Here is a 22,801-nt window from a genome sequence, read left to right on the forward strand (position 1 = left end):
GAAGATCAACCACAAAAGTTCAATCTAATATACATGAATATTCACCCAGCAGAGAATATTTTAATTTCACCAGGTAACAAAATACAACATACGTAGATCCAAAATAAATATTAACAAATAGCAGAGAGTAAAATTAGACTACGCTATGATTATTTACTTGCATATTATGCAAAAAGAACATTGTAAGTACATTGCAATTTTATGCATTGTTGACCAAAGTCAACAGATCTAAACTGGTTATAATTAAAATGAAAACGACACTAACTGATCTAACAAAAAGTAAATCTCATTCAAGGAGCTTTAAATAGAAAGATCTTCAGATCTAAACTAGAAACTAAGCTCCAGCAACAACATTTATTATTAAATCTTAGCAATCGTAGCTCATAAAGTTCAGATCATATATTTTCACTTCAACAAACAAGCTAAGCTTAGCATAGATCTAACCAAAACTAATCCAGATAGATTGAAAAATGCGAGATCTAAACAACTAGTGAAACAAAAATAAGCCTTACTAAACATAATAACAGAAAAAAGAGACAACATGATCAAGCTTACCGAAGACGGTATTGATGGGGTTCATGGCGACCTGGTTCTTCGCTGCATCACCTATCAAACGCTCGGTGTCGGTAAAACCGACATAAGACGGCGTCGTCCTGTTACCTTGATCATTGGCGATGATCTCAACACGATCATGTTGCCAAACACCAACGCAAGAATAAGTGGTTCCGAGATCGATTCCGATAGCTGGACCTTCTCCTTTACCGGCCATTACGTTGTGTCGACGAAAAGAATACGAAAGAGAACGAAAGAGGGGAAGGTAGGAGGAAAAAAGGTACTAACAGCTAGGGTTTCAAGAGGCTGACCAAGGTTGAGAAGAGTTGCTTTATAAAGAGGCTTTTCAAATTTCTAGAATGTTCTGATCCCTGGACTCTAGGAACCGTCCGATATTGGACATTATTTTGACGGTCCCAGATTTTTTTTGAAGAAAGGCGAGTTTTATTAAGGCTGTTTCTCATTGGACGTCACCGTCCACGATTACGAAGATTCTATTGAAATTAGAAGGAAAAAAGTGTCCTAATCTAAGACTTCTTCTCTTGGTAATATAATAAATAAAAAACTGTTAATCATGCCGATTAAGAGTAACAAAATTATTAAATATTAATACATTAAATTAGTATTCAAGTCATAATAATATAATCCTTTCGAAATTAATAATTATCAAACTTCATTCACTTGAAGAAAGAAGCTATATAGTATATTGATGATGGAATTTTTTAACACTGAGAGTTCTCTGTATTTATTTTTAATTTTCAAATGTTATATGATAATGTATCAATTATATAAACAATACATTCATAATTTGCATTATACGCCCAATAAAAGAATATAAATTCCAATCTTATAAACAATATGCACCATGTTTAGTATTATGGTGATTATTTGATATATTCAAAAAGTTTTTTTATATAAGTAGAATTAAAAACCCTTCATTTATTATTAATGTTTAAAAAAAAACAACCAAGATGGATGACAATTTCTTAATCTCACTTATAAGTTCAACTCCATAATCAATATATGGTACAAAGATTGCAAGCTGACCAAATGAATTAAATACCTATCTTAAACAAGAAGGAAGACAATGCCTTACCTGGTCAGAAAAATTCTTACTAAGCAAATATATATATGAGACAAGGGTCTTCGTTTAGATTCAGTCATCCAAAAGAGAACTAAGCAACCCCATGACATGAAAAATCCCATTTTAAATTAATTTTAATTTAGAATTTAACGAGTGTACATAGATATTTTTGTAGAAAAATCAAGAAACTCATTCTCCCTATATAAATTTTGTGCACCGTAGATAGAAATAAGTACATTTAGTGGCTTACGAATAGATGGAGTTGATACCGTTCTTCTACAAATAGTCTATAGGATTCGGTGTTTGTAAAACGAAAAATAAAATCAGAATTTGGATCATGGGTTCAACAACACTGTACCCATGATCCAGAATACATAAATGTATCTAATAACTATGTTGTACATGAATGTACCTCTGTATGTTCTATCAATAACACTCCACCTCGCATACCACTGTCTCTCAAATTTTATACACTGGACTTTTATTTGAAATCTTAACCATGATTGAATAATATATAAAAAAATTTAAGTAATTTTGATCATTATTTAAACTTGAAAACAATTTTATAACATTAATAACACAAACATATATCCATAAATAATCAAAATCTAACTTATTCATCATCCACTCTAGCAATAAAATCATTTATTCAAGCATATAAATCATGTAATATTCATATCAAATGGTAGAGAATTTGATATAGATCATTTTTCTATTTTAAAACTTATTTCAAAAATCAAAGTAAAAAAGGACTAAAATGAAGAGAAAAAAAGGAAGAAAATATATCTTACTTATTTTTATCTATGGTGCACGAAATTTATAGAGAGAAAAAGTAGTTTTCTTGATTTTTCTACAAAAATATCAATGTACACTTGTTAAATTCTAATTAAAATTAATTTTAGTCCAAAAATCATTTCTACCCTTAATGAATCTTGATATTTATTATTTTTCCATGCTTTCATCATCATTCGTACATCATCATATAAATATCAACATTTATTTGATTAATTTTTTATCTTAGCCCTTGCACTTTTCCAAAATTTCAATTAGTCACTTAATTTCCATTATTCAGCTTTAACATGGAAAATCCACTTAATCTCACTATTTCATGTTAAATTCTAATGATTAAAATTATAAATATAATATTTCAAACCCCATACTACCATTATTCAAATTTTTGTAAACTTTCGATTCGATTGATTATCCGAATACTTTACCAAACTTTATCGCTTAGTAGCTCTTTACACAAATTTCATATCGAAATGTGAATTTCATAAAGAATCTATTCTTAAAGATGAACTATTTATTTACATAATACATTTCATTTTGGAATAATTACCTTTTTGGTCTTTGAATTTTTCTAATTTTCTACTTTGGCTACTAATCTTTTAAAAATTGAGTTTTAGTTATTAATCAAATTTTTTGGATATTACAGTAATAAATTAAGCTCAAGCTTAGAGTTAACGGTAGAGTAAATAAAATGATTCAATCTATAAAATACAGTAAGTAAAATAGGAGATAACTAGGGACCATGTAATTTATCTTTAAAAAAATTGATTATAGTTTAGATGGGCTCAATATCAGTTGTTTTATTGACATATGCATAACCCATAAGCTGAGCATCAGATTAGCCCATTCATTGATGAAATAGAGTTGTTTCTCTATCCAAACAACCCGAAGCCAACCATGTTTTCTTAACACATCCACACTCCTCAAAACCCTAGCTGCTGCTTGGTGCTCACTTTATAGCATTCTACATTTTCCCACCTCACCTTTCTCACACAACCTAAACCCTAACAATGGCAGCCGCCGCCGCCCGACCTCTGGTTTCGGTTCAAACCATAGAATCCGACATGGCTACCGACGCTACCCCTACTGTCCCTCTCGCTGATGTCATGAAAGCCTCGATCCGACCCGACATCGTCACCTTCGTCCATGACAACATCTCCAAGAACCGCCGCCAACCCTACGCCGTCTCCAAGCGTGCTGGTCACCAAACCTCTGCTGAATCCTGGGGTACCGGACGTGCCGTCTCGCGTATCCCTCGTGTTCCTGGTGGCGGTACTCACCGTGCCGGCCAAGGTGCTTTCGGAAACATGTGTCGTGGTGGCCGCATTTTTGCTCCTACTAAGATCTGGCGCCGCTGGCACCGGAAAATCAACGTTAACCAGAAGAGGTACGCCGTGGCCTCCGCCATCGCTGCCTCCGCTATTCCTTCTCTCGTATTGCACGTGGTCACCGCATTGAAGCTGTTCCTGAGATGCCTCTGGTCATATCGGACGCTGTGGAGAGCGTGGAGAAGACCTCGGCTGCAATTAAGGTTTTGAAGCAGGTCGGAGCATATCCGGATGTGGAAAAGTTCAAGGATAGCCAAGGGATCCGACCCGGAAAAGGGAAAATGAGGAACCGGAGGTACATTTCCCGTAAAGGTCCATTGATTGTTTACGGAACTGAAGGGGCAAAGCTCGTTAAAGCCTTAAGAAACATTCCTGGTGTCGAGGTTGTCAATGTGGAGAGGCTTAATCTGTTGAAACTCGCTCCTGGTGGACACCTTGGAAGGTTCATTGTTTGGACCAATCTTCTTACGAGAAGCTTGACTCGATTTACGGATCATTTGATAAGACTTCAGAGAAGAAGAAAGGGTACGTTTTGCCTCGCTCTAAAATGGTGAATGCTGACCTTGGTAGGATAATTAACTCTGATGAGGTTCAGTCGGTCGTTAAGCCGATCAAGAAGGAGGTCAAGAGGGCACCAATGAAGAAGAATCCACTCAAAAACTTGAATGTTATGCTGAAGCTGAACCCTTATGCGAAGACTGCTAGAAGGATGTCTCTTTTGGCTGAGGCACAACGTGTTAAGGCTAAGAAGGAGAAGCTTGACAAGAAGAGGAAGCCTATTTCTAAGGTATACAGATTCTGTTTCCGACATGCTTTTCAATTTCTTAATATTGATAATTGCACTTTTCTGTGTTAGGCTGATGCATTATAGAATTATATTTAATGCTTAATGTCATTGGATGCTTTGTTTGCTTGTCTTGAGTTTGATTTATATGTCCAATGGAACCATTTTTGCTTTTTACTGCCTAGTATGCCTTTGATTGACTGATGTACTTTACGATAAGGTGCTATTGCTGCTGCAACTCTGTTTAAAATCATGCTTCGAAAGTTGAAACTATTCATATGATGGGCATATATTGCATGCATTTGGTGGTGGATGATTATTCTGCGTGCTGTGCAGAAGTTCTTTAGTCGCCTCTTTGATTGACTGATTGTTCTGCATTTGGTGTACATGTTTATCATTTGTTGTGGTTTGGTTGAGAGAATGGTAGGCAGTGAGAGGACTCTTATTTTGTGCAACTTGTTTATTTGACGCACATTGCTCGTAATTCTTATGCTACATGAGTATTATGCATTGATTTTTCCACCTTATGTTGAGCATGACTTTGGGCTCGATACGAGCTGTGTGGTTTTGAGTCATGTGTCCCTGCATCATCTCCTTCTCCATGTTATATTTTCATGTGATTTTGGCCGGATAATGGAAGTGGTTGGAGTCTTAGTTTTTTTCTATTTGTTTACCTGATTTGAGCCATTTCAGTTGGTCGTAGGCTAGATGAGTACTAGGCACTGTTTTTGCACCTTATGTTGAGCGTGAGTTGAGGCTCAACGTGAATTAAAATGGGCACCCTTTGGTAATCTTGCTCACTAGAGTCGTATTGGTGGTTTTCAAATTATGAAGCCAAATGTTTGCATCTTTCTAAGATTCATGTTGGTTCCTGCATTAGTTTACATTCTCGGGCGAGATTGATCTTTTCTCAATTTCCATGCTGGTTTATTGACCCCATTTTTCTTCCTTTTGCCTCGTCTCGTACCTTTCAGGAGGAAGCGTCGGCAATCAAGTCGGCCGGCAAAGCATGGTATCAAACCATGATCTCCGACAGTGATTACACCGAGTTTGAGAACTTCTCTAAGTGGTTGGGCGTGTCTCAGTGAATTTAGTCTTCTGCTTTAGACGAGTGATTGTTCAGTTTTGTTTTGGTGGTGGCATTTCTATTTCCTTTTGATTATTTATTTTAAACGAGAACAAAGCATGAAATACTTAACAAGACTGGTTGGTCAGATGAATATTATTGAAATGTTCATCGTTTAGTCTTTATTTGGGATCAAATTTTGAGTCGGATCCTAAATTCAGATGGAATGACGAGTACAAAGTATAATCATATGCATTAAAGAAAGTATGAAAACTTGGACTTATGAAAACAGAACACCCAACTCATAATATCACATAAATCACCGCAAACTAACAAGTTACGGTCAGCTCTCCTTAATTATTTTCTTAATCCTTTAATTAGTTAATTAAATTTTGAACCGCATAATTTCCCCGAAATTCAAAAATAAATTAATTTCCATTTTCTCCTCTCTCTCGTCTCTCCTCCAATTCTCCATCTCCATAATCAAATTCTTTGATTCGATTTGTTAATTTTAAATCTTCATTTAAAAAAATATATGTGTGATTATGAGTTACAGAGCGATTTCGATATCAAAGGATTGTGCCTAATCGACGTGACGGCCGAAGACGATTGCCTCATCGATACTCCTTTCCTTGATACTATCTCAGGTTTCCATTTATCATCATCATCTGCTCTTCAACTTTCATGTTTCATTGATTTCTCTACATTCTGTACATTTTTTCCCAATGATGCTTGAAATTGATCAATAATGTATTTTTTAAAAATTCTGAACGGAATGGAATTTAATCGGTTTATCACAATATTTAGCTTCCGATTCATTGAGAACATGGAAAATTTTCATATTTCATCAACTTCTATGGATCATTTTTTAGCAAAAACTTTCCAATAAAGCTTCACATTGATCAATAATTATTTTTATTTTCCTGAAAATTTTGGATTTTGTGTATTTTATAGAAATCTGATTAGGCTGTTTTGATGAATATGGAAAGTTAGATGGAGAATTGGAGGAAGACGAGACGAGGGGAAATGGAAGGAAAAAATTACACAAAAGTATGACATGGGATAGCTCTTTCTTTAGTAGTGCAGGTATGAATTCATCGATTTTTATTTTTTACTTGCGGTTAATTAACGCTTTCTAGTTCTAGAATTTCCTCTTTTGATTCTGTTTTTATAGCTTTTCTTGAGCCAGAGGAGTTCTCCGGTCAAAAGGATGTGAACAGATCTCCTGATTCGTGTGGAGCTTCGAAGCGAGAACGTCTCGAGGCTGATTTTGATGAGGATATTGGAGCTTCAATCCAGAAATCTAACAGAGTGTCTGGCAATGCAGTTAAAAGGGAACTGGAAACAAAAGATTCACGGATTATGGCACGTAAGTATAGTTCGTTTTTGTTCGACTCTTGCATTATTTTAATGCTGATGCACCCAATGGTTTGCTTTGATGCCACAGAATATAATTTCAATGGATATTGATTCATCTTTAGATGTGTGATTTGATGCACCCAATGCGTCATTTATCTATGTTGTACCATTCGTTTTTCTTCAAATACATGCATCCAACGCATTCTCAAACATTAATACAAGGATATGACTCCTACAAATGATACACGAGTCCAAATAACATAGAATTATATTAAATTAGTTCATATTCGTCCATGACATGCTTCTTTTTATAGCTTGTTAGCCATGATCGAAGAAATATCTCAAACTGAATGCCCAGTCTTTTTTTTTTCCAGCTTCAAAGAAGTTAGAATACTCTAATCACGACAAGGTACATTCAAGAAATGGATACCACTGTTTCATTTCTTAGTCCCTTTGTTTTGTTTCTCCAATGACATTGCTTTGCGGTTTCAGGGGAAGCAGAAAGCCGCTCCTAAGAAGCCAAATATAGCAACGAAAGATCCTGGTAAGACAATGAAACAGGCTTCTGCCCGACCACAAACTTCTCAGGCATGTATTCTGCGTATTAACATTCAATTATTGCTTCTGTTGAATACTCTTTACCACATGAGTTATATCACTGCAGATTCTGATTTTATTTTTCGTTTTACAAACACCGAATCCTATAGACTGTTTGTAGAAGAACGGTATCAACTCCATCTCTTCGTAAGCCACTGAATGTACTGGCCAGGAGGGCTTCCTTGGGTGCTAAGGATTTCACAATGGAAAAGGGTGCAAAAAGTCCGACGGGTAATTCATATTACACCTTTAGATTAGGATCTTTGAAACAAGGATGTGGTCGAGGCGGTTTAGGACGGATCTCACTTTCTTGATCATATTTTCTGTTTGATTTCCATTTATCTGTTGTAGGTAGAGGGACCACAATACCAAGGACTCCTTCGGATGGTTCAAGAAATATTTTGCCTAGGACTCCACGATCTTCCAGATCTTCTACCCTATCTTCCTGTAATTCTTCCATGGATACGATTAGACAAAATAATGACTCCGGCTTAGTTAACTCATCTTCCTCCAGTTACACTTCCACCAATGCATCCAAAAGTGCAGCCAAAGGTAAAAGTCGAACAGGACATTTGGTACTCTCAACTACGTTGAAATCTCCTACCAAGCCCCATTCCAGTAAGTCGTTTGCTAGTAGCTCACCCGGTGAATGGTCCTCAGAGGGATCGTTATCATCACCAACCTCTACTGCTAATAAAAGGTTTAATGTTGTAAGTGCTAGTCATACTCACCAGCCTTCACTAGGAGATGGTGATGAGGTTACTGGTTCACTGGATGAAAGTGAAAGCAAAGCTTCAGATGGAAGTACCGGATTTCTTCATCCAGCTGAGATAAAACCCTCAGGCCTTCGACCTCCATCACCAAAATTTGCCTTTTCCAATGGGGTTAGTTCGTATTTCTAGAAATTTCTCTGTACCGTATGGGAATTGACTTTTAGCTAATTAATATATGAACAAATTTTTAGCTCTAGTTAGCTTTGCTGGTCAATAACCAATGAGAAATTGTGATGAATGCAGGTACGGTCATCCAGACACAATCGAACTCGAAGTGTACCCTCCCTCCCAGTTGTACTTATTGGCATGCCTAAAATTGAAGAAAAAAGCACTATCCCAAGTGGTGGCTCAAACAAGGCATCTCCTAGAGCTCTTCAAAGATCAACAACTATTGCAACAAAGGCACAGAGTGCTTCAAGAAACCCTAAACTAAGCTCTGGCATGTCCCCTAAACTTCAGAATAAAATCTCCCAAAAAACTGGCAGAGAAAGTTACTCAAAGGCTCAGGGTATTCGTTCTGCAGAAAAAATCTTCGGTTCAGATTTTCCAAAGCTCGTTGTGAAAATAGGAGGCAAGGATGGCTCTCGAATTAAAGATACCAAGGTCGTTCCTCTTACAGTACCAGAGCACTGATGATCTATCTCCTGAGTCTGAGGTTCTATACATTATCACATCAAAAGAAGCTCCTAAAATTGAGACAAAACACTAATGCATCATACGACTGGTAAGCTACTCCTGAATATCAGCTGCTGATATAAATTCGAACACTACAAAAGAACCCATAACTGATTTTTATCTTGCACTCCTACAGTGATTTCTGAAATTACTTCCGGCTTAAGGATACCAGTTGAAGTTCTCATTTGGATCAACAATGCACTTCAAGAGAGACATCCCAGAGTTTTTATGGTACAACCTCTCCGAAATATACTTGTTGAAGATTCTAGCCCCTATGAAAATTTGTGAGTTCTAAACTGCAAGTTATTCGAACCCGGGCATAAATATCACATACTACTAGTATGTTGATGAAACAAGTATGTTCAACATTTTAAAGATGTATAATGTATTGAAAGGGCTGAATGGTTGTATCTATGTCCTCATATATGGGTATTAATTCTTATAATATTTTATGATTAGAAGAAACATAAACAGATCTAAAAAATAAATACTAGAATCCATACAGCATGTAGAAGAGAAAACAGCATGCAAAAGTACCAAAATCTTTTTCGATTAAGATGACCTCATAAGTTCGATAGGATATCCCGAAGGCACACAAAACGTTGTCTGGAAAAGCTTCAGAGAAATAAAACGATGTCGGTTTTAAGAAGTATAAAGAGTCGCCTAGCAAACTTATGATCTTGGCTTCTCCTCTGAAGAGTGCCAACTGTGAAAGTCTAGAGACCTTCACAACCTTGAATCTAACACCAGGAATATCACCGACGGCACGACCCTTTCTTCCGAATCCAGCAATCAACACCTCATCCTAAAGCCATTTATTACCATCAGAAGAGAAGCAGGGAAAAGGATGACAATTAAAAGTTACATGAGTTTGATCAACACTCACATTTTCTTCGATGTAATTCAAGCAACCATCATTTGGTACGAACGCCGCAATCTTCTTTCCATTCTTAATCAATTGAACTCTAGCACATTTTCTAATGGCAGAGTTCGGCTGCTTAGCCTCGATACCTCTGTCATGTTTCGAAGCCATCAGTACAGTAATTGGATCGGAGTTTAACGTAAAAATGAAGAGGAAATAGAAAGAGCCAAAGTCTTACATCTTCTCAAGGACAACGCCATTGGCATGGGAAGAACCAGCAAATGGCTTCTTCCACTCATTTCCAAGGTTGGACTTCTTGTATGCCTTGTCAGCCTACCGCTGCCTCAGTGGGTCCTCAGCTTACGTCCGGGTCCCATTCCATGTCTTCCTGAAATAAAGCATGACCCATATTATTATTCTTTTTTTTTTCTTTTTTATTAAGCTAAAGTGATTACAAAGTAGTATTTTTTCTAAGTAGTCTCAACCATTTGACAAGCTCATGACCTTTACGAATAATAATGATTTCTTTAATGACGCATGTTCTCTAATTTCTCTTTGAACTATTCGTGTCCAACACATTTGAATATTACTGTATATGACCCTCCAAGTACATTAAAACAAGTTTGAAAACATTGAAAATATCCTGCATACGATTGTCAAAACCCAAGTCCGAATAACATAGTATTAAAATACCCATAGGATAACTATTTGCACCAAAATCTACATCATAGCTAAAAGAACATAATTAGCAAAGGACTGAAAGACCCAAAACCCAGATTAAAAAAACCAACAATTCTCATGAAAAAACCATTTCAGGAGTAGCTTAAACACTTTAAAGGGAAAAAGAAACACAGACAAGCTAAGCAACAGAGAAGAAATGCTATGATTTAAGCAAAAATTTACGAAGAAAACATACCCCATGTTGGCTGAGAATGAGAGAGATCGTTATGGATTGAAGTTCTAAGCAGGAAGGAGCAGCCGCTAAGTGCTAAAACTTTAAACCTTCAAGAAGCTTAAACATAGACCCCATGGTGCATATATAACAAGATAACATGTTCTTTTAAAGAAATAATAGTATATAAAATTATATTTAAATGATTAATTTTAATTATTTTATTTAAAATTATATAAAAATAGTTATTATCATTTAAAGATTATTTTTTAAATTTATTATTATTAAATAAATATTTGGTTAACTTGTAACACCAATTAATTAAATATTTCTAGATGTTTTGGCTTTTAAGAGTTATTATAGTATATATGTTAAAACAGTCCAACTCTGTTATTAATCTTAAGTTGTGCTTATAATTTATGTGTTTTAATGTAATCAATTTTTGTTTTTATAGGTTTTGAAATTTAAATTTTTTTAAATGATTTAAATTGTAAAGGATAATATAACAAAATTATAAGAGATCTGAATTAAATTTATAATTTATTTATAATATATTGACTAATAAGAAATTTTGATTTAAAATATTTAATAATGTTTAAATTTTAAAACTTGGAAGGTTTAGTGTTCAAATCTTGATATATTTAAGTAGATTGGATTAAAAGGATTTCCTTTATACTAAATTATTATAGGGTTAACTATATGATTGATCACTTATGTTTATGTTTAATTAAGACGTGGTCATCAAGAATTAACTATCGTTAAATATTTTGGTATAATCACATATTTGATCCTTTTTATTTACATATTTTCTCAACTTAATCATATTTTTAATAAATTAAAATAAATTTAATTCTCCAATCAAATGATTCACATGTCATTGGTGTCACATGTCGTGTCATGTATCATCATTGGTTGGAGGACTAACTTTATTAAAATAGATATATTAAATTAAAATATATATAAATTCTCCAATCGAATGGTGATCATATATTAATTAAATAAAAAAATGACTAGATATTATGTTTTTTTGAAATCGGTGAGAAAAAATGAATAAAACACAAACATTAGTGATTAATCATGTAGTTACTCTATTATTATAATATCAAAATTAAATTAATTGGTAATAAATTAAATAATTATAATTGTAGTCAAATCAGAATGAAATCAAATTCAAGCAATTATAATCTCCCATTAAACATATAAGTTTCATGCCATTTTTTTTACATTCAATGCATTAAAGTTTCTGCAGATTTCGTGGGTATTCCAAATATATATATGCATACGCTCTACCAAAGCAAATGGTGTTCTTAGAGGAAAACAAAAATGTCTGAAAAGATCTTAATGGCTGCTTCCATGGCTGCTCTGGTCTGTCATCCCAGTTCCTCCATTAAATGCTTTAAACCCAAACCAAAACCATCTCCCTCACAAAGAGAAAATACATCAAAATCCAACACCAAAAAGGATGTTTGGACCTGTTCTTCACTTCCTAAAACCTTTGTTTTTTCATCTTGTTCCAACATGAACGCAACATTAACACACCTAAATCGTGTCCCTTCAACGAGCAGAACGGATTCGTGTCTGGTTTCGAACCTCTGCCAAAAGGACCCGGCTTTTCGAGTCGTTGAAGCCATGTTCGATTCTGGTTGGGACGGTAAAGCCGGGCCCAAAATCGAGAAAATATTGAAGATCAATCATAACATCGGTGTTCTCAAGAGGTTTGAAGAGTATATGGAGATTACTAAATCCAAGTCTGCAAATATTTCTCGGAAATTGGCTGTTGATGGCAATGAACTGTTGAGGTTCCATGGTGCCACTGTTACTTGTTCCTTAGGTAACAATGAGTTGTCAAGGATTTGTAGCAAGGAAAGTTGTGGGGTTTGCAGAATGGTCCGGCTGGTCGGGTCGGCGGGCGAAGAATCGGTGGCGTCAAGCAACGATAGCCGACGAGCACATCGGAGAGTTACGAAGGAATGCGGTGTTAATAATAAGATTTATATAGGGAAGCCGTTGTTGTTTGCCGAGTAATTGCCGGAAGGGTTGCTCGGTGTTGCCGACGTGAAGGCGGGCTCGATTCGGTGGCGAGTTTGTCTAAAGATCCATTGGAAGGCTCCGAAGAGCTTATTGCTCTGAATGCAAGAGCTGTGCTCCCATGCTTCGTGATTTTATATAATGCCACACACTCCAAATATTATAGATTGCCAAAATCTAGCGGGTCTTAGATTTAATAAATATATTAAAAATAATGTCTTAAATGCTTTTAGGTATGATTATTCTCGATTACAATATTTATTAAATCGATTTAGACAGGATTATGAACAGTTTAAGATTTTTTTCACGAGATTAATTAGAAGCATTTTGAGTGTTTTATAAGGATAATCATAAATTAGATTTCTTCCATTTTTATTTTTGTAAAATTTGAATTCTAGTCCTTTCAAAATCCAAATATTAAATTTTAATTAATTAATGTATTAACTGGATATTCATTAAAAAATTTAAAAAGTGAAATAGTTTGATTTTTGAATGCGTAAGCAGCCTACTCCATAATCATGGTAGATGATAATTAAAACATTCAAATTTGAATATGAGAAAAAATAAGCTTACCTAAATCTTAGAAAATAAAATGAATTTAACATTTGGATTCGTTATTTGTAAATACAATACTCTAAAACCCGTTAAATTTAAAAATAATAATAAACCACGCGAAAAGTCCCTATGTTTAGGGTTTGGCCGATTAAAAATAAGCCATTGATTTTCGTTAACTCCTTTTATTCAAGTCTTTTTTACTTGAATCCCAAACATTAACTCCTTTTATTCAAGTCTTTTTTACTTGAATCCCAAACATAACCGAATGACCAAAATCAAACGGAGTTAACACTAAGAGACTAAAATCGAATAGATCAATAAGGTTAGATATTAAAATTGAACGAGTTAAGAGACCATTTCAAGTTAATTTAATTTTTAAATTGATGACCCTCAGACCCAGGAGACCATCAGCATGAAAAGAAATCCAGATTCAATCTGTTATTCATGAAAATAATCTATTATGTACAATAATTAAAATATTCAACTATAATTACTTGGTTTGATAAGATAAAGCATATTATATTTTCAAAGGAAGAATTTAAGTTTAAACTTCGAACTCAAATTTTTTTGAAGGCGTATCGTATATATTAACTGTACGACCCGACCAGTTTTAAGCAGGAAGGAAGCCTTTAACCTACCCCAAAACCTACAACAATCATTTTCCTGACCTAACAAATCCGAGTGCCGTTTTGGTCTCGATCGAGGCATAAATACTCTTCACCGCACTGGATTGGTCTCGATCGAGGCATAAATACTCTTCACCGGACTGGTTTGGTCTAGATCGAGGCATAAATAATCTTCACCGCACTGGTTGGCACACCAAACAGATAAAAATCCTATCAAACAAGTTATGAAATAAAGAGCTCCACGATAAAAGTACGAAAAATCTGGCGCAAATTGTTCCCTGCAAATCGTTTAATCTTCCACATTATCCCGTATAGTTAAAATCGACTCTCGTTTTGGCCGATGCTTCCTCCACCTTAGCTTACGCATAGCCATGATCCAAGATGGGACCTCACAGCCAGATGCTGACATCACATTAGCTATGTTACGCAAAAACGGAACATCATCTTCTGTGTGGAAAGTAATAGCTTCTCCGGTCCTCCCTGCTCTGCCGGACCGACCTATTTGAGACATCAATTAAACTTTGTTAAAATAACCACACCAAAAAAGAGAATCTATTTCCATCTGTTTAACAAGCAAGGTCTGCACATACCGATTCAATGAATGTAAGCAGTAGCGGAACTGGAAAATCGTAATTAATCACACAATTGGCACCCTTGAAATCCATACCACGGGCAATGACTGTTGTAGAATTCGGGTTAATTTCCACCAATAACAATTCACCTTGAAAACTATTATTTAGGTGACTAGTGTGAAAACGATTGTACTAAAAATCACCCTAAAGTAGATTCCCAGGAAAGAGGAGGGGTCACAATGGTCCCTCTTAAAACCCACTTTCCTTAGACAGAACTACCAAGACAAGTAATTTTAATAGGACAATAATTGACAATAACTATACCCGACAATAGCTATTAAATAGACATAAAAGAGAACACCAAAATATTTCACTAATAGAGGAAATATTATAAAAAGAGAAAGAATACAAATAACCTTTAAAATAGAAGAAGGCTTATATTTGTGGGATGATTAACTAAGGAGGAAGATGGCTTTATTTATAACAAAAGAATTTCCCCTCCTCTTTATAAACAACCAATGTGAGACTTTGCCAAAAACCAACAAATCTCCACCTTGGCAAATTCCACACACATCTCTAAAAAACAATCTTTTAATTTGTAACAATATTGACCAAGTCTAAACAATGTTTAAACTTGACCGCAGTTACCACCTTTTGTCAACATATCAGCAGGATTCTCAGTGGTCCGAATCTTCTGGATTATGACTCCACCTTCTTCTAGAATCTCTCGTACAAAGTGATATCGAACAGAGATATGCTTCGTCCTTGCATGGTAAACTTGGTTCTTTGCTAAATGAATAGCACTCTGACTGTCGCAGTGCACTTTGATGTGCTTTTGTTCCATTCCCAATTCACCAAGCAACCCTTGAAGCCAAATTGCCTCTTCACAGCCTCTGTAACTGCCATATACTCTGCCTCTGTAGTAACAAAGCCACTGTTGACTGTAAGGTGGACTTCCAACTGACTGGTGCCTTTGCAAATATAAACACATAACCAGTAGTTGATCGACGCTTGTCCAAATCACCTGCATAGTCTGAATCACAATACCCAAATACACACTGACCATCTTGTTTGTCCTGCTGAAAGACCAAACCAACATCTACGGTGTTCAGAATATATCGCAGAATCCATTTCACAGCTTGCCAATGCTCCTTTCCAGGATCATGCATATACCTGCTCACAACCCAATTGCCTGTGAAATATCGGGTCTCGTACACACCATTGCATACATCAAGCTACCAACAGCACTTGCATACGGAACCTTTGACATGTATTCCCGTTCTGCATCATCCTTAGGTGACATGGATGCACCGAGCTTGAAATGAGGAGCAAGAGGTGTACTAACTGGTTTTGACATCTCATTTATGCCAAAACGTTTTAGTACCTTCCTCAGATATTCTTTGAGACAAACAAAGCCTCCCCAATTTTTATCCCTTGATATCTCCATGCCTAGAATCTTCTTCGCTTCACCAAGATCTTCATCTCAAACTCCCTGTTCAATTGAGTCTTTAGTTTCGCAATTTCTGTCTGACTCCTAGAAGCTATCAGCATATCATCAACATAAAGAAGAAGATATATATAGGATCCATCTTCTAGCTCGCGTAAATACACACAATGATCATATTTGCTTCTTGTGTACTTCTGCCATATCATAAACTTGTCAAATCGCTTGTACCACTGCCTTGGAGATTGCTTTAATCCGTACAGCGATTTTTCTAATTTGCACACCATCTCTTTTTTTCAGCAACTTTGAATCCATCTGGCTGAGTCATGTAGATTTCCTCATCCAAGTCTCCATGTAAAATGCAGTTTTTACATCCATCTGAACTAGTTCCAAATCCAACTGCGCTACCAAAGCCAACAAAATTCTGATGGAGGAATGTTTTACAACTGGAAAAATACTTCATTATAATCAACTCCTCCGTTTGAGCGTAGCCTTTAGCACCAATCTTGCTTTGTAGCGGATGTTATTCTTGTCAGGAAATCCATCTTTCTTTGCATATACCCACTTGCACCCAATTGCCTTCTTTCCCTTCGAAGACTAGCTAGTTTCCACGTCTGATTCTTTTGAAGGGATTGCATTTCTTCATTCATGGCGATCCTCCACTTTTTATGTTTTGAACTTTGAACTGCTTCATTAAAAGTGGCAGGAACGTCATCAATTGCAATTGGTGATGCAAAAGAGACCATATCAGCATGAGCAGGTTGTCTAATGGTCCTCTTTCCCTTTCTGAGTGCAATTGATTCATGTTGTTGTGGAGGTTCTTGGGTCTGAACCTCTTCTTCATCTGACTCTTCTTCTACCATAGGAGAGTCAACATCAGTTTCTTTACTGGTTGGACAAATTTGCTTCCTTCAAACTCCACCTGTTTGGGAGTTCTATCTGTCTGCTACAATTTTTCTGAAGTCACATTTCTCAACATGATAGATTCATCAAAGGTAACATCCCTGCTGAAGATTATTTTCTTTGTTTCTGGATACCAAAGACGATAGCCTTTCACACCAGAGGTGATCCCCATAAAGATCGCCTTCTTTGCTCTTGGATCCAGCTTTGACTCCTTAACATGGTAGTATGCAGTGGAACCAAATACATGTAAGGAATCATAATCTGTAGCAGGTACTCCAAACCATTTCTCTAATGGTGTTTTACCACCAATAGCAGTCGATGGTAAGCGGTTGACAAGGTGACAAGCATAGACCAAAGCCTCAGCCCAAAATTCTTTGCCTAACCCAACATTAGACAACATACACCGAACTTTCTCCACTAATGTCCGGTTCATACGCTCTGCCACCCCATTCTGTTGTGGTGTACCTCTGACAGTGAAGTGCCTAACAATACCTTCCTCTTCACAGACTTTCAGAAATGGATCATTTTTGTACTCTCCACCATTGTTTGTACGGAGACGTTTGATTTTTCTGCCTGTTTGAGTCTCCATCATCTTTTTTCATTTAAGGAAAAATCCTAGATCCTCATCCTTTGTCTTCATTGGATACACCCAAACTCTCCGGGAAAAATCATCAACAAAGGTGACATAATAGTGTGTTCCTCCCAATGAAGTTGTCTTGGAAGGCCCCATACATCTGAATGAACATAATCCAAAATACCTTTAGTATCATGGATTGATGTTCCAAATTTCACCCTCGTCTTCTTCTCTTTGATGCAATGCTCACAAAAAGCTAATTTGCAAGCCCGAGCACCCTTCAATAATCCTTGATCTATCAGTAATTTCAAGGATTTTTCACCAACATGCCCCAAAAGCATATGCCATAACATGGTTGCTTCTGACTCATGTTCATCAGTAGAAACTGCCACTGCTGCTGTCCCAACAATTGTACTACCCAGAAAGTAATACACATTGTTTCTTTTTCGGATTCCCTTCATTATCACCAGTGCACCAGAGATAATCCTCATAATCCCATCTTTTGCCCTCACTTCTAAACCTTTTGACTCTAAGGTTCCCACAGAGATGAGATTTCTCATTAAATCTGGTACATAATGGACACCTGTTAAGGTTCTGATTGATCCATCTGATTCCTCAAGCGAATTGAACCAATCCAAGTGTGTCAAGAGGGGAATTATTTGATGTGTAGACAATTCCACCTTTTAGTTCTTTAAAATCAAAGAACCATTTCTATTGGGGGTCATATGGTGGCTACAAGCTGAATCTAATAACCATGAACTGGAACAGCTGGTTGATGGCGTAGCAGCGAATGTGAAATCTGAATCTCCATCATCATACTCAACCACATTTGATTCTGAGACAGCCTTCCCCCTTTCAGGTTTGCCTTTATTCTTTACCTGGGACATTCTTTCTTCAGTGCCCTTTTTCTCGACAAAAGGCACATTTATCTTTGCTCAATTTGGACTTTGACTTCGATCTCCCTCTGCTTCCTTTATTCTGACTCTTCGAACGGCCTCTAACAACAAGAGCTTCTGCTTTGACACTTGTGTTTTCTTGTTTGTCTTTCTTTCTCAATTCATAACTATATAAGGCAGCAATTATTTCACTGAGAGACACATCAACCTTCCCATGAAATAGAATAGTTTCAAGATACTCAAACTCATCAAGAAGTGATCCCATCAACATCAGAGCCAGATCTTCATCTTCAAAAGTCACGTCCATATTCATCAGATCAGTCACCAGCTGATTAAAGCTAGTAATGTGATCATTCATAGTGGTACCTGGTACATAGTTGAAGCGAAACAATCTCTTTTTTATGTAGAGTTTGTTCTGACCGCTTTTCTTCAAAAATTTCTCCTCCAGTGCCTTCCACAATTTACTTGCAGAAGTTTCCTTAGAAAATACATACTTCTGCTCTCTAAAAAGACACGATCGAATAGTACCACATGTCATTCTATTGATCCTCTTCTATTCTTTCTCCTCAACATCATCTGGTTTCTCTCCTTCAATAGCAATGTCTAGACCCTGCTGAAATAGGGCATCTAGAATCTCGCTTTGCCACATACCGAAATGACTGGTGCCATCAAAAATCTCCACTGCAAATCTAACATTTGTCACAGCATTTCTTGCCAAAATTGAAGATGAAGAAGCGTCTGCTATTTCTGCTACAAATTCTATTTAATAGCTGCCAATGCGGAATGTCAATTATCCCAAGGAAATTTTTCTGATGTGGAAGATCAGCTTAAACTGCAACCACAGAGCATACTAAAATAAACCAAGAGCGTTGATACCAATTTTTGTGGAATTCGGGAACAATTCACCTTGAAAACTATTATCTAAGTGACTAGTGTGAAAACGATTGTACTAAAAATCACCCCAAGGTAGATTCCCAGGAAAGAGGAGGGGTCACAATGGTCCCTCTTAAAACCCACTTTCCTTAGACAGAAGTACCAAGACAAATAATTTTAATAGGACAATAATTGACAACAACTATACCCGACAATAGCTATTAAATAGACATAAAAGAGAACACCAAAATATTTCACTAATAGAGGAAATATTACAAAGAGATAAAGAATACAAATAGCCTTTAAAATAGAAGAAGGCTTATATTTGTGGGATGATTAACTAAGGAGGATGATGGCTTTATTTATAACAAAAGAATTTCCCCTCCTCTTATACATAACCAATGTGGGACTTTGCCAAAAACCAACAATGACATCACTGGCAATCAAAACCCATGTTTTGCCAGCCCGAAAGTCATTATCAACATTTTCACGCTGCATTCAAATTATAAGATGTCGGGACCAAGTAAATTTAAAAAATTAGAATTCTTTTGTTGGTGCAGGCGGAAAACAAAACAATAACGAATCCAGCATAGTTAATAAGCAAGGAAATAGCCCTTACCTGTATTTCAGATAAGTCAGAATGGATGACACTAACTCTAATATTATCAAATTTCAGCTCTTCATACAGTTCCTTCGCCCGTTCTTTGCTTTGGACAAAGATTAAAACCGGTGAATTCAATTTCTACCGCCAAGCAAGTTAGAATACAAAAGCAAGAATATGGTTAAGACATTCCAGATGGAAAACATCTAAATGGATACCAAGAAAAGAAAATGGATTTTTTATGCTCATATCCTCCACAACTTCAAGCAAAATATTGCTAATGCAATAAATAAAATAAGGGATATTGGTACAACTTATATTGCTCAAAGGCGTTTGTGAGTGTCATAAACGGGCATGTATACAAGACAGTATGGTTAGGCTTTTATTAGGTTTCCATGTATTTGAAGGACCCTTATCCCCACATCCATGCATCAGAAACTAGTCCATGAACAACCGAACACAATTTCTAAGGGTAAATAAGGTGGATTGTCTATGGTATAACATCAGAATGATAGGAAGTGATCATAATTGCAAGAGAAATACCTTTCTCAACATCCATTTAAGCGGCATACCTCTTGAAAACTCTGACGCAGTGCAAGGAGTTTCCCTTATTCAGTTCCAGCAAAAACTAACTTTTGATTAACAGAATCAGAGGCTGTATTCTGGATAAATATAAAAAAGTTAAAGTATATCAAGAGGATTCATCTTCACTGTTGGGAGATAATAATCGCGTACTTACTTTCAGCCAATAATAACTTGAACAGCATCATGCATTATGGTCCGTGCAAGTTCCTCAACAGAATCAGGTAAAGTAGCACTAAATAATGAGCATATTATTGAAGGATTGGAACATGCTTTAACCACAGCATCAATCTGCTTTATCAAGCCAAGCTCAAACAGTTTGGCAGACTCATCCAGGACAAGATATTCAACCCTGAAGAGAGATAAAATTTGTATAAAGAAAGCAGCTTAGATTCAAAATTCATGTTCAACCTTGAAACATTCAGACTGTTCTATCCATTCTGATAAAAACAAAATGTTCTAAGCATAGTTGAGCACTAAAAAACATTCAAATAATAGTTATAATAAACCAGAAATAATCAAAAAATTAGTAGTGTCGAAAGAGCTTTTAAGATCAACTTACCTACATATTCATCCTATTGGTCTCTCTACAATCTAAAATGAGAAAATAAATGTTCTGGCAAGACAATTTATAACCCAAACCTGCTCAAATCAAGTTTCTTTTTCTTGATAGCTGAACGCAAGCGAAGTGGTGTGGATATAAGTATATCACAGTGCAGCTTTGATAAATCCCCACTTCTTATGAGTTTTTTAGTCAATAACTTGATATAAAACTTATTGTATTCTGCAAGTTTTTTGCCCTCTCTGGTTGTCTGGGCAGCTACTCACGAGTAGGACACAAAATGAAAGCTCTAATGCCTTCAGTTGGCGCATGCTGATAGAAAAAGAAAACTTATCAGAAAACTTGGCAATGATTTTTGCAAAAAATTACTAAAATGTACTCAAAGGAAAAATACCTTGAGTTTCATTAGCATGGGTGATACAAAAGCCAAGGTTTTTCCAGATCCAGTTGGAGCACAAGCAAAGCATTCTCGGCCCTCCACAAACAATGAAAAAATGTTTCAGTTTTCAGCCAGTAAGAGACTTTACTGAATATATATAAAGAAAAAACAACCAAATACTGATATTTTTACTGCTTAGCCTAATTGCCAACAAAAAATTAAAAATGCAGAGAATAAAAGTAGCAGTAGGTAAATAAAAGAACATACAGATAGAAGAGAATCGGGATAGCCTGCCGTTGAATTGGTGTTGGCTCTTTAAATTCAAGTTTAGCAAAATTCTGCAATAAGTAAGACTCACATCCATATCTGCATAATTCAAGAAAAGCTCAACTCATGCAACCAAAAGACAAGGTCAATGTCAACTAATATTCTAAAAAGAATACAGAGGAGCACATACACTGAGCTTAACTCCGCAAAACTCTTCAGTGGAGTCGCAACATTATTCCCAGAGACATGAATATTATACTTTTTCCGCAGAATCGAATCAGCCTAATCTCAACATCAAAAATTCAAAATTATGAAAACTATATCAAAGATACTACGTAAAAAGGCGATTCATGCATGGATTTTTAGAAGCAAACCTCCAATTTTCGGTTTAATTTCTTCTTTTATTTGGAAATCATATCTTCTTCCTCATCTGTTTTATTCACTTTACTTAATACCGATGCTTTTATTGAACTCTTAAAGACATTAAATCCTTCCACCGCTTCTATGTTCCAATCAATAAAAAAAACAGAATATGAGATTCAATATATCAGCTAATAAACTAAAAAAGCAAAGGTAAAAGGAAAAGAAATACCGGAAGCTCCTTGTTTACGCTTTCGTTTTTTGGTAGAAACCGTAGCTTCCTCCGAATCTGGATTTGCACGTTCGAACGAGCTCAAATAATCGAATTTGTTTTCAGTTTCTTTTTTCTCCTAAACGAAACCGAAGAGAATAAAATATTCGAATACAAACCGAACTCCATAGTAAAATTGTGAAAGAAAAAAAGTGAAGAAGAAACACACCTTAAACCGGGCGATCTCGCTGGTGTACTTCTTTTTGTTGAAGCTAGTTCCGGTGAACAAGAAAGAAGCGCCGTCTTCCATGATCGGAACTGTGAGAGCTCTTTCAAATAAGGCGGCTATGGTGAAGTGAGGGTTTTTATTTTTGTTTTGGGGTTTAACAATTTAAGTTCGCACATTATCTCTCGTTTTGGCGGCAAAAGTACATAAAAAAGGGCGAAATAATTTTAGATATGTTTTATTTTTGTATTTTTTAACAATGAGGGTTATTTTTGTATATTTCAACAATGTACCCTAATTTTTTTAATTATATTCAGATAAGTCCATCACCTATTCACCTTTGATTTACATATCCAAATAAGTCTTCTAGCTTTAATCTAG

General features: G+C 35.9%; 5 protein-coding genes and 2 pseudogenes across 5 annotated transcripts in view; 4 read left to right on the top strand and 3 right to left on the bottom strand.

Moving 5' to 3' along the window:
* LOC120173130 (heat shock cognate 70 kDa protein 2-like) overlaps positions 1-22,801 on the bottom strand; it is a 31,361-nt gene that overhangs the window by 1,787 nt on the left and 6,773 nt on the right. The window contains exons 2-3 of the mRNA XM_039180397.1: positions 13,684-13,693; positions 556-803 (exon numbers count right to left, since the gene is read on the bottom strand). Coding sequence (XP_039036328.1) covers positions 556-769 — 214 coding nt within the window. The 5' untranslated portion in view covers positions 770-803; positions 13,684-13,693. The remainder of the gene's footprint in view (positions 1-555; positions 804-13,683; positions 13,694-22,801) is intronic.
* On the top strand, positions 3,347-5,748 carry LOC120173132 (annotated as a pseudogene).
* On the top strand, positions 6,782-7,765 carry LOC120173136. Its single transcript, XM_039180402.1, has 3 exons — positions 6,782-6,972; positions 7,337-7,371; positions 7,455-7,765. The coding sequence occupies exons 1-3, from the start codon at positions 6,966-6,968 to the stop codon at positions 7,716-7,718; spliced, it is 306 nt and encodes a 101-aa protein (XP_039036333.1). The 5' UTR covers positions 6,782-6,965; the 3' UTR covers positions 7,719-7,765.
* On the top strand, positions 7,907-9,295 carry LOC120173134. The gene is made up of 3 exons (XM_039180401.1): positions 7,907-8,443; positions 8,576-9,056; positions 9,144-9,295. Exons 1-2 carry the CDS (start codon positions 8,018-8,020, stop codon positions 8,963-8,965), a joined length of 816 nt encoding a protein of 271 aa, XP_039036332.1. The 5' UTR covers positions 7,907-8,017; the 3' UTR covers positions 8,966-9,056; positions 9,144-9,295.
* LOC120173135 lies at positions 9,680-10,246 on the bottom strand (annotated as a pseudogene).
* On the top strand, positions 12,085-12,786 carry LOC120173143. The gene has a single exon (XM_039180405.1). The coding sequence runs from the start codon at positions 12,085-12,087 to the stop codon at positions 12,784-12,786; it is 702 nt and encodes a 233-aa protein (XP_039036336.1).
* LOC120173145 (DEAD-box ATP-dependent RNA helicase 57-like) lies at positions 20,575-22,504 on the bottom strand. Its single transcript, XM_039180407.1, has 9 exons — positions 22,424-22,504; positions 22,216-22,333; positions 22,079-22,125; positions 21,814-21,905; positions 21,624-21,722; positions 21,549-21,556; positions 21,372-21,452; positions 21,058-21,235; positions 20,575-20,767 (listed from the first exon to the last, which is right to left on the bottom strand). Exons 1-9 carry the CDS (start codon positions 22,502-22,504, stop codon positions 20,575-20,577), a joined length of 897 nt encoding a protein of 298 aa, XP_039036338.1.

This window comes from Hibiscus syriacus, unplaced genomic scaffold, assembly GCF_006381635.1.
Source record: "Hibiscus syriacus cultivar Baekdansim isolate YM2019G1 unplaced genomic scaffold, ASM638163v2 tig00111941_pilon, whole genome shotgun sequence".
Lineage (NCBI taxonomy): Eukaryota > Viridiplantae > Streptophyta > Magnoliopsida > Malvales > Malvaceae > Hibiscus > Hibiscus syriacus.

What these genes read in the sequence shown, in the direction of transcription:
- LOC120173136 (XM_039180402.1), top strand. An exon ending in AATACTCTAATCACGACAAG is followed by an intron (nt 7,372 to 7,454) that starts GTACATTCAAGA and finishes TTGCGGTTTCAG; the next exon opens with GGGAAGCAGAAAGCCGCTCC.
- LOC120173134 (XM_039180401.1), top strand. Translation starts at nt 8,018, where the DNA reads ATGGATACGATTAGACAAAATAATGACTCCGGCTTAGTTAACTCATCT. An exon ending in AATTTGCCTTTTCCAATGGG is followed by an intron (nt 8,444 to 8,575) that starts GTTAGTTCGTAT and finishes TGATGAATGCAG; the next exon opens with GTACGGTCATCCAGACACAA.
- LOC120173143 (XM_039180405.1), top strand. Translation starts at nt 12,085, where the DNA reads ATGTCTGAAAAGATCTTAATGGCTGCTTCCATGGCTGCTCTGGTCTGT.
- LOC120173145 (XM_039180407.1), bottom strand. Translation starts at nt 22,504, where the DNA reads ATGGAAGACGGCGCTTCTTTCTTGTTCACCGGAACTAGCTTCAACAAA. An exon ending in GCGTAAACAAGGAGCTTCCG is followed by an intron (nt 22,126 to 22,215) that starts GTATTTCTTTTC and finishes ATTGGAACATAG; the next exon opens with AAGCGGTGGAAGGATTTAAT. An exon ending in AGAGTTCAATAAAAGCATCG is followed by an intron (nt 21,906 to 22,078) that starts GTATTAAGTAAA and finishes TGTTGAGATTAG; the next exon opens with GCTGATTCGATTCTGCGGAA.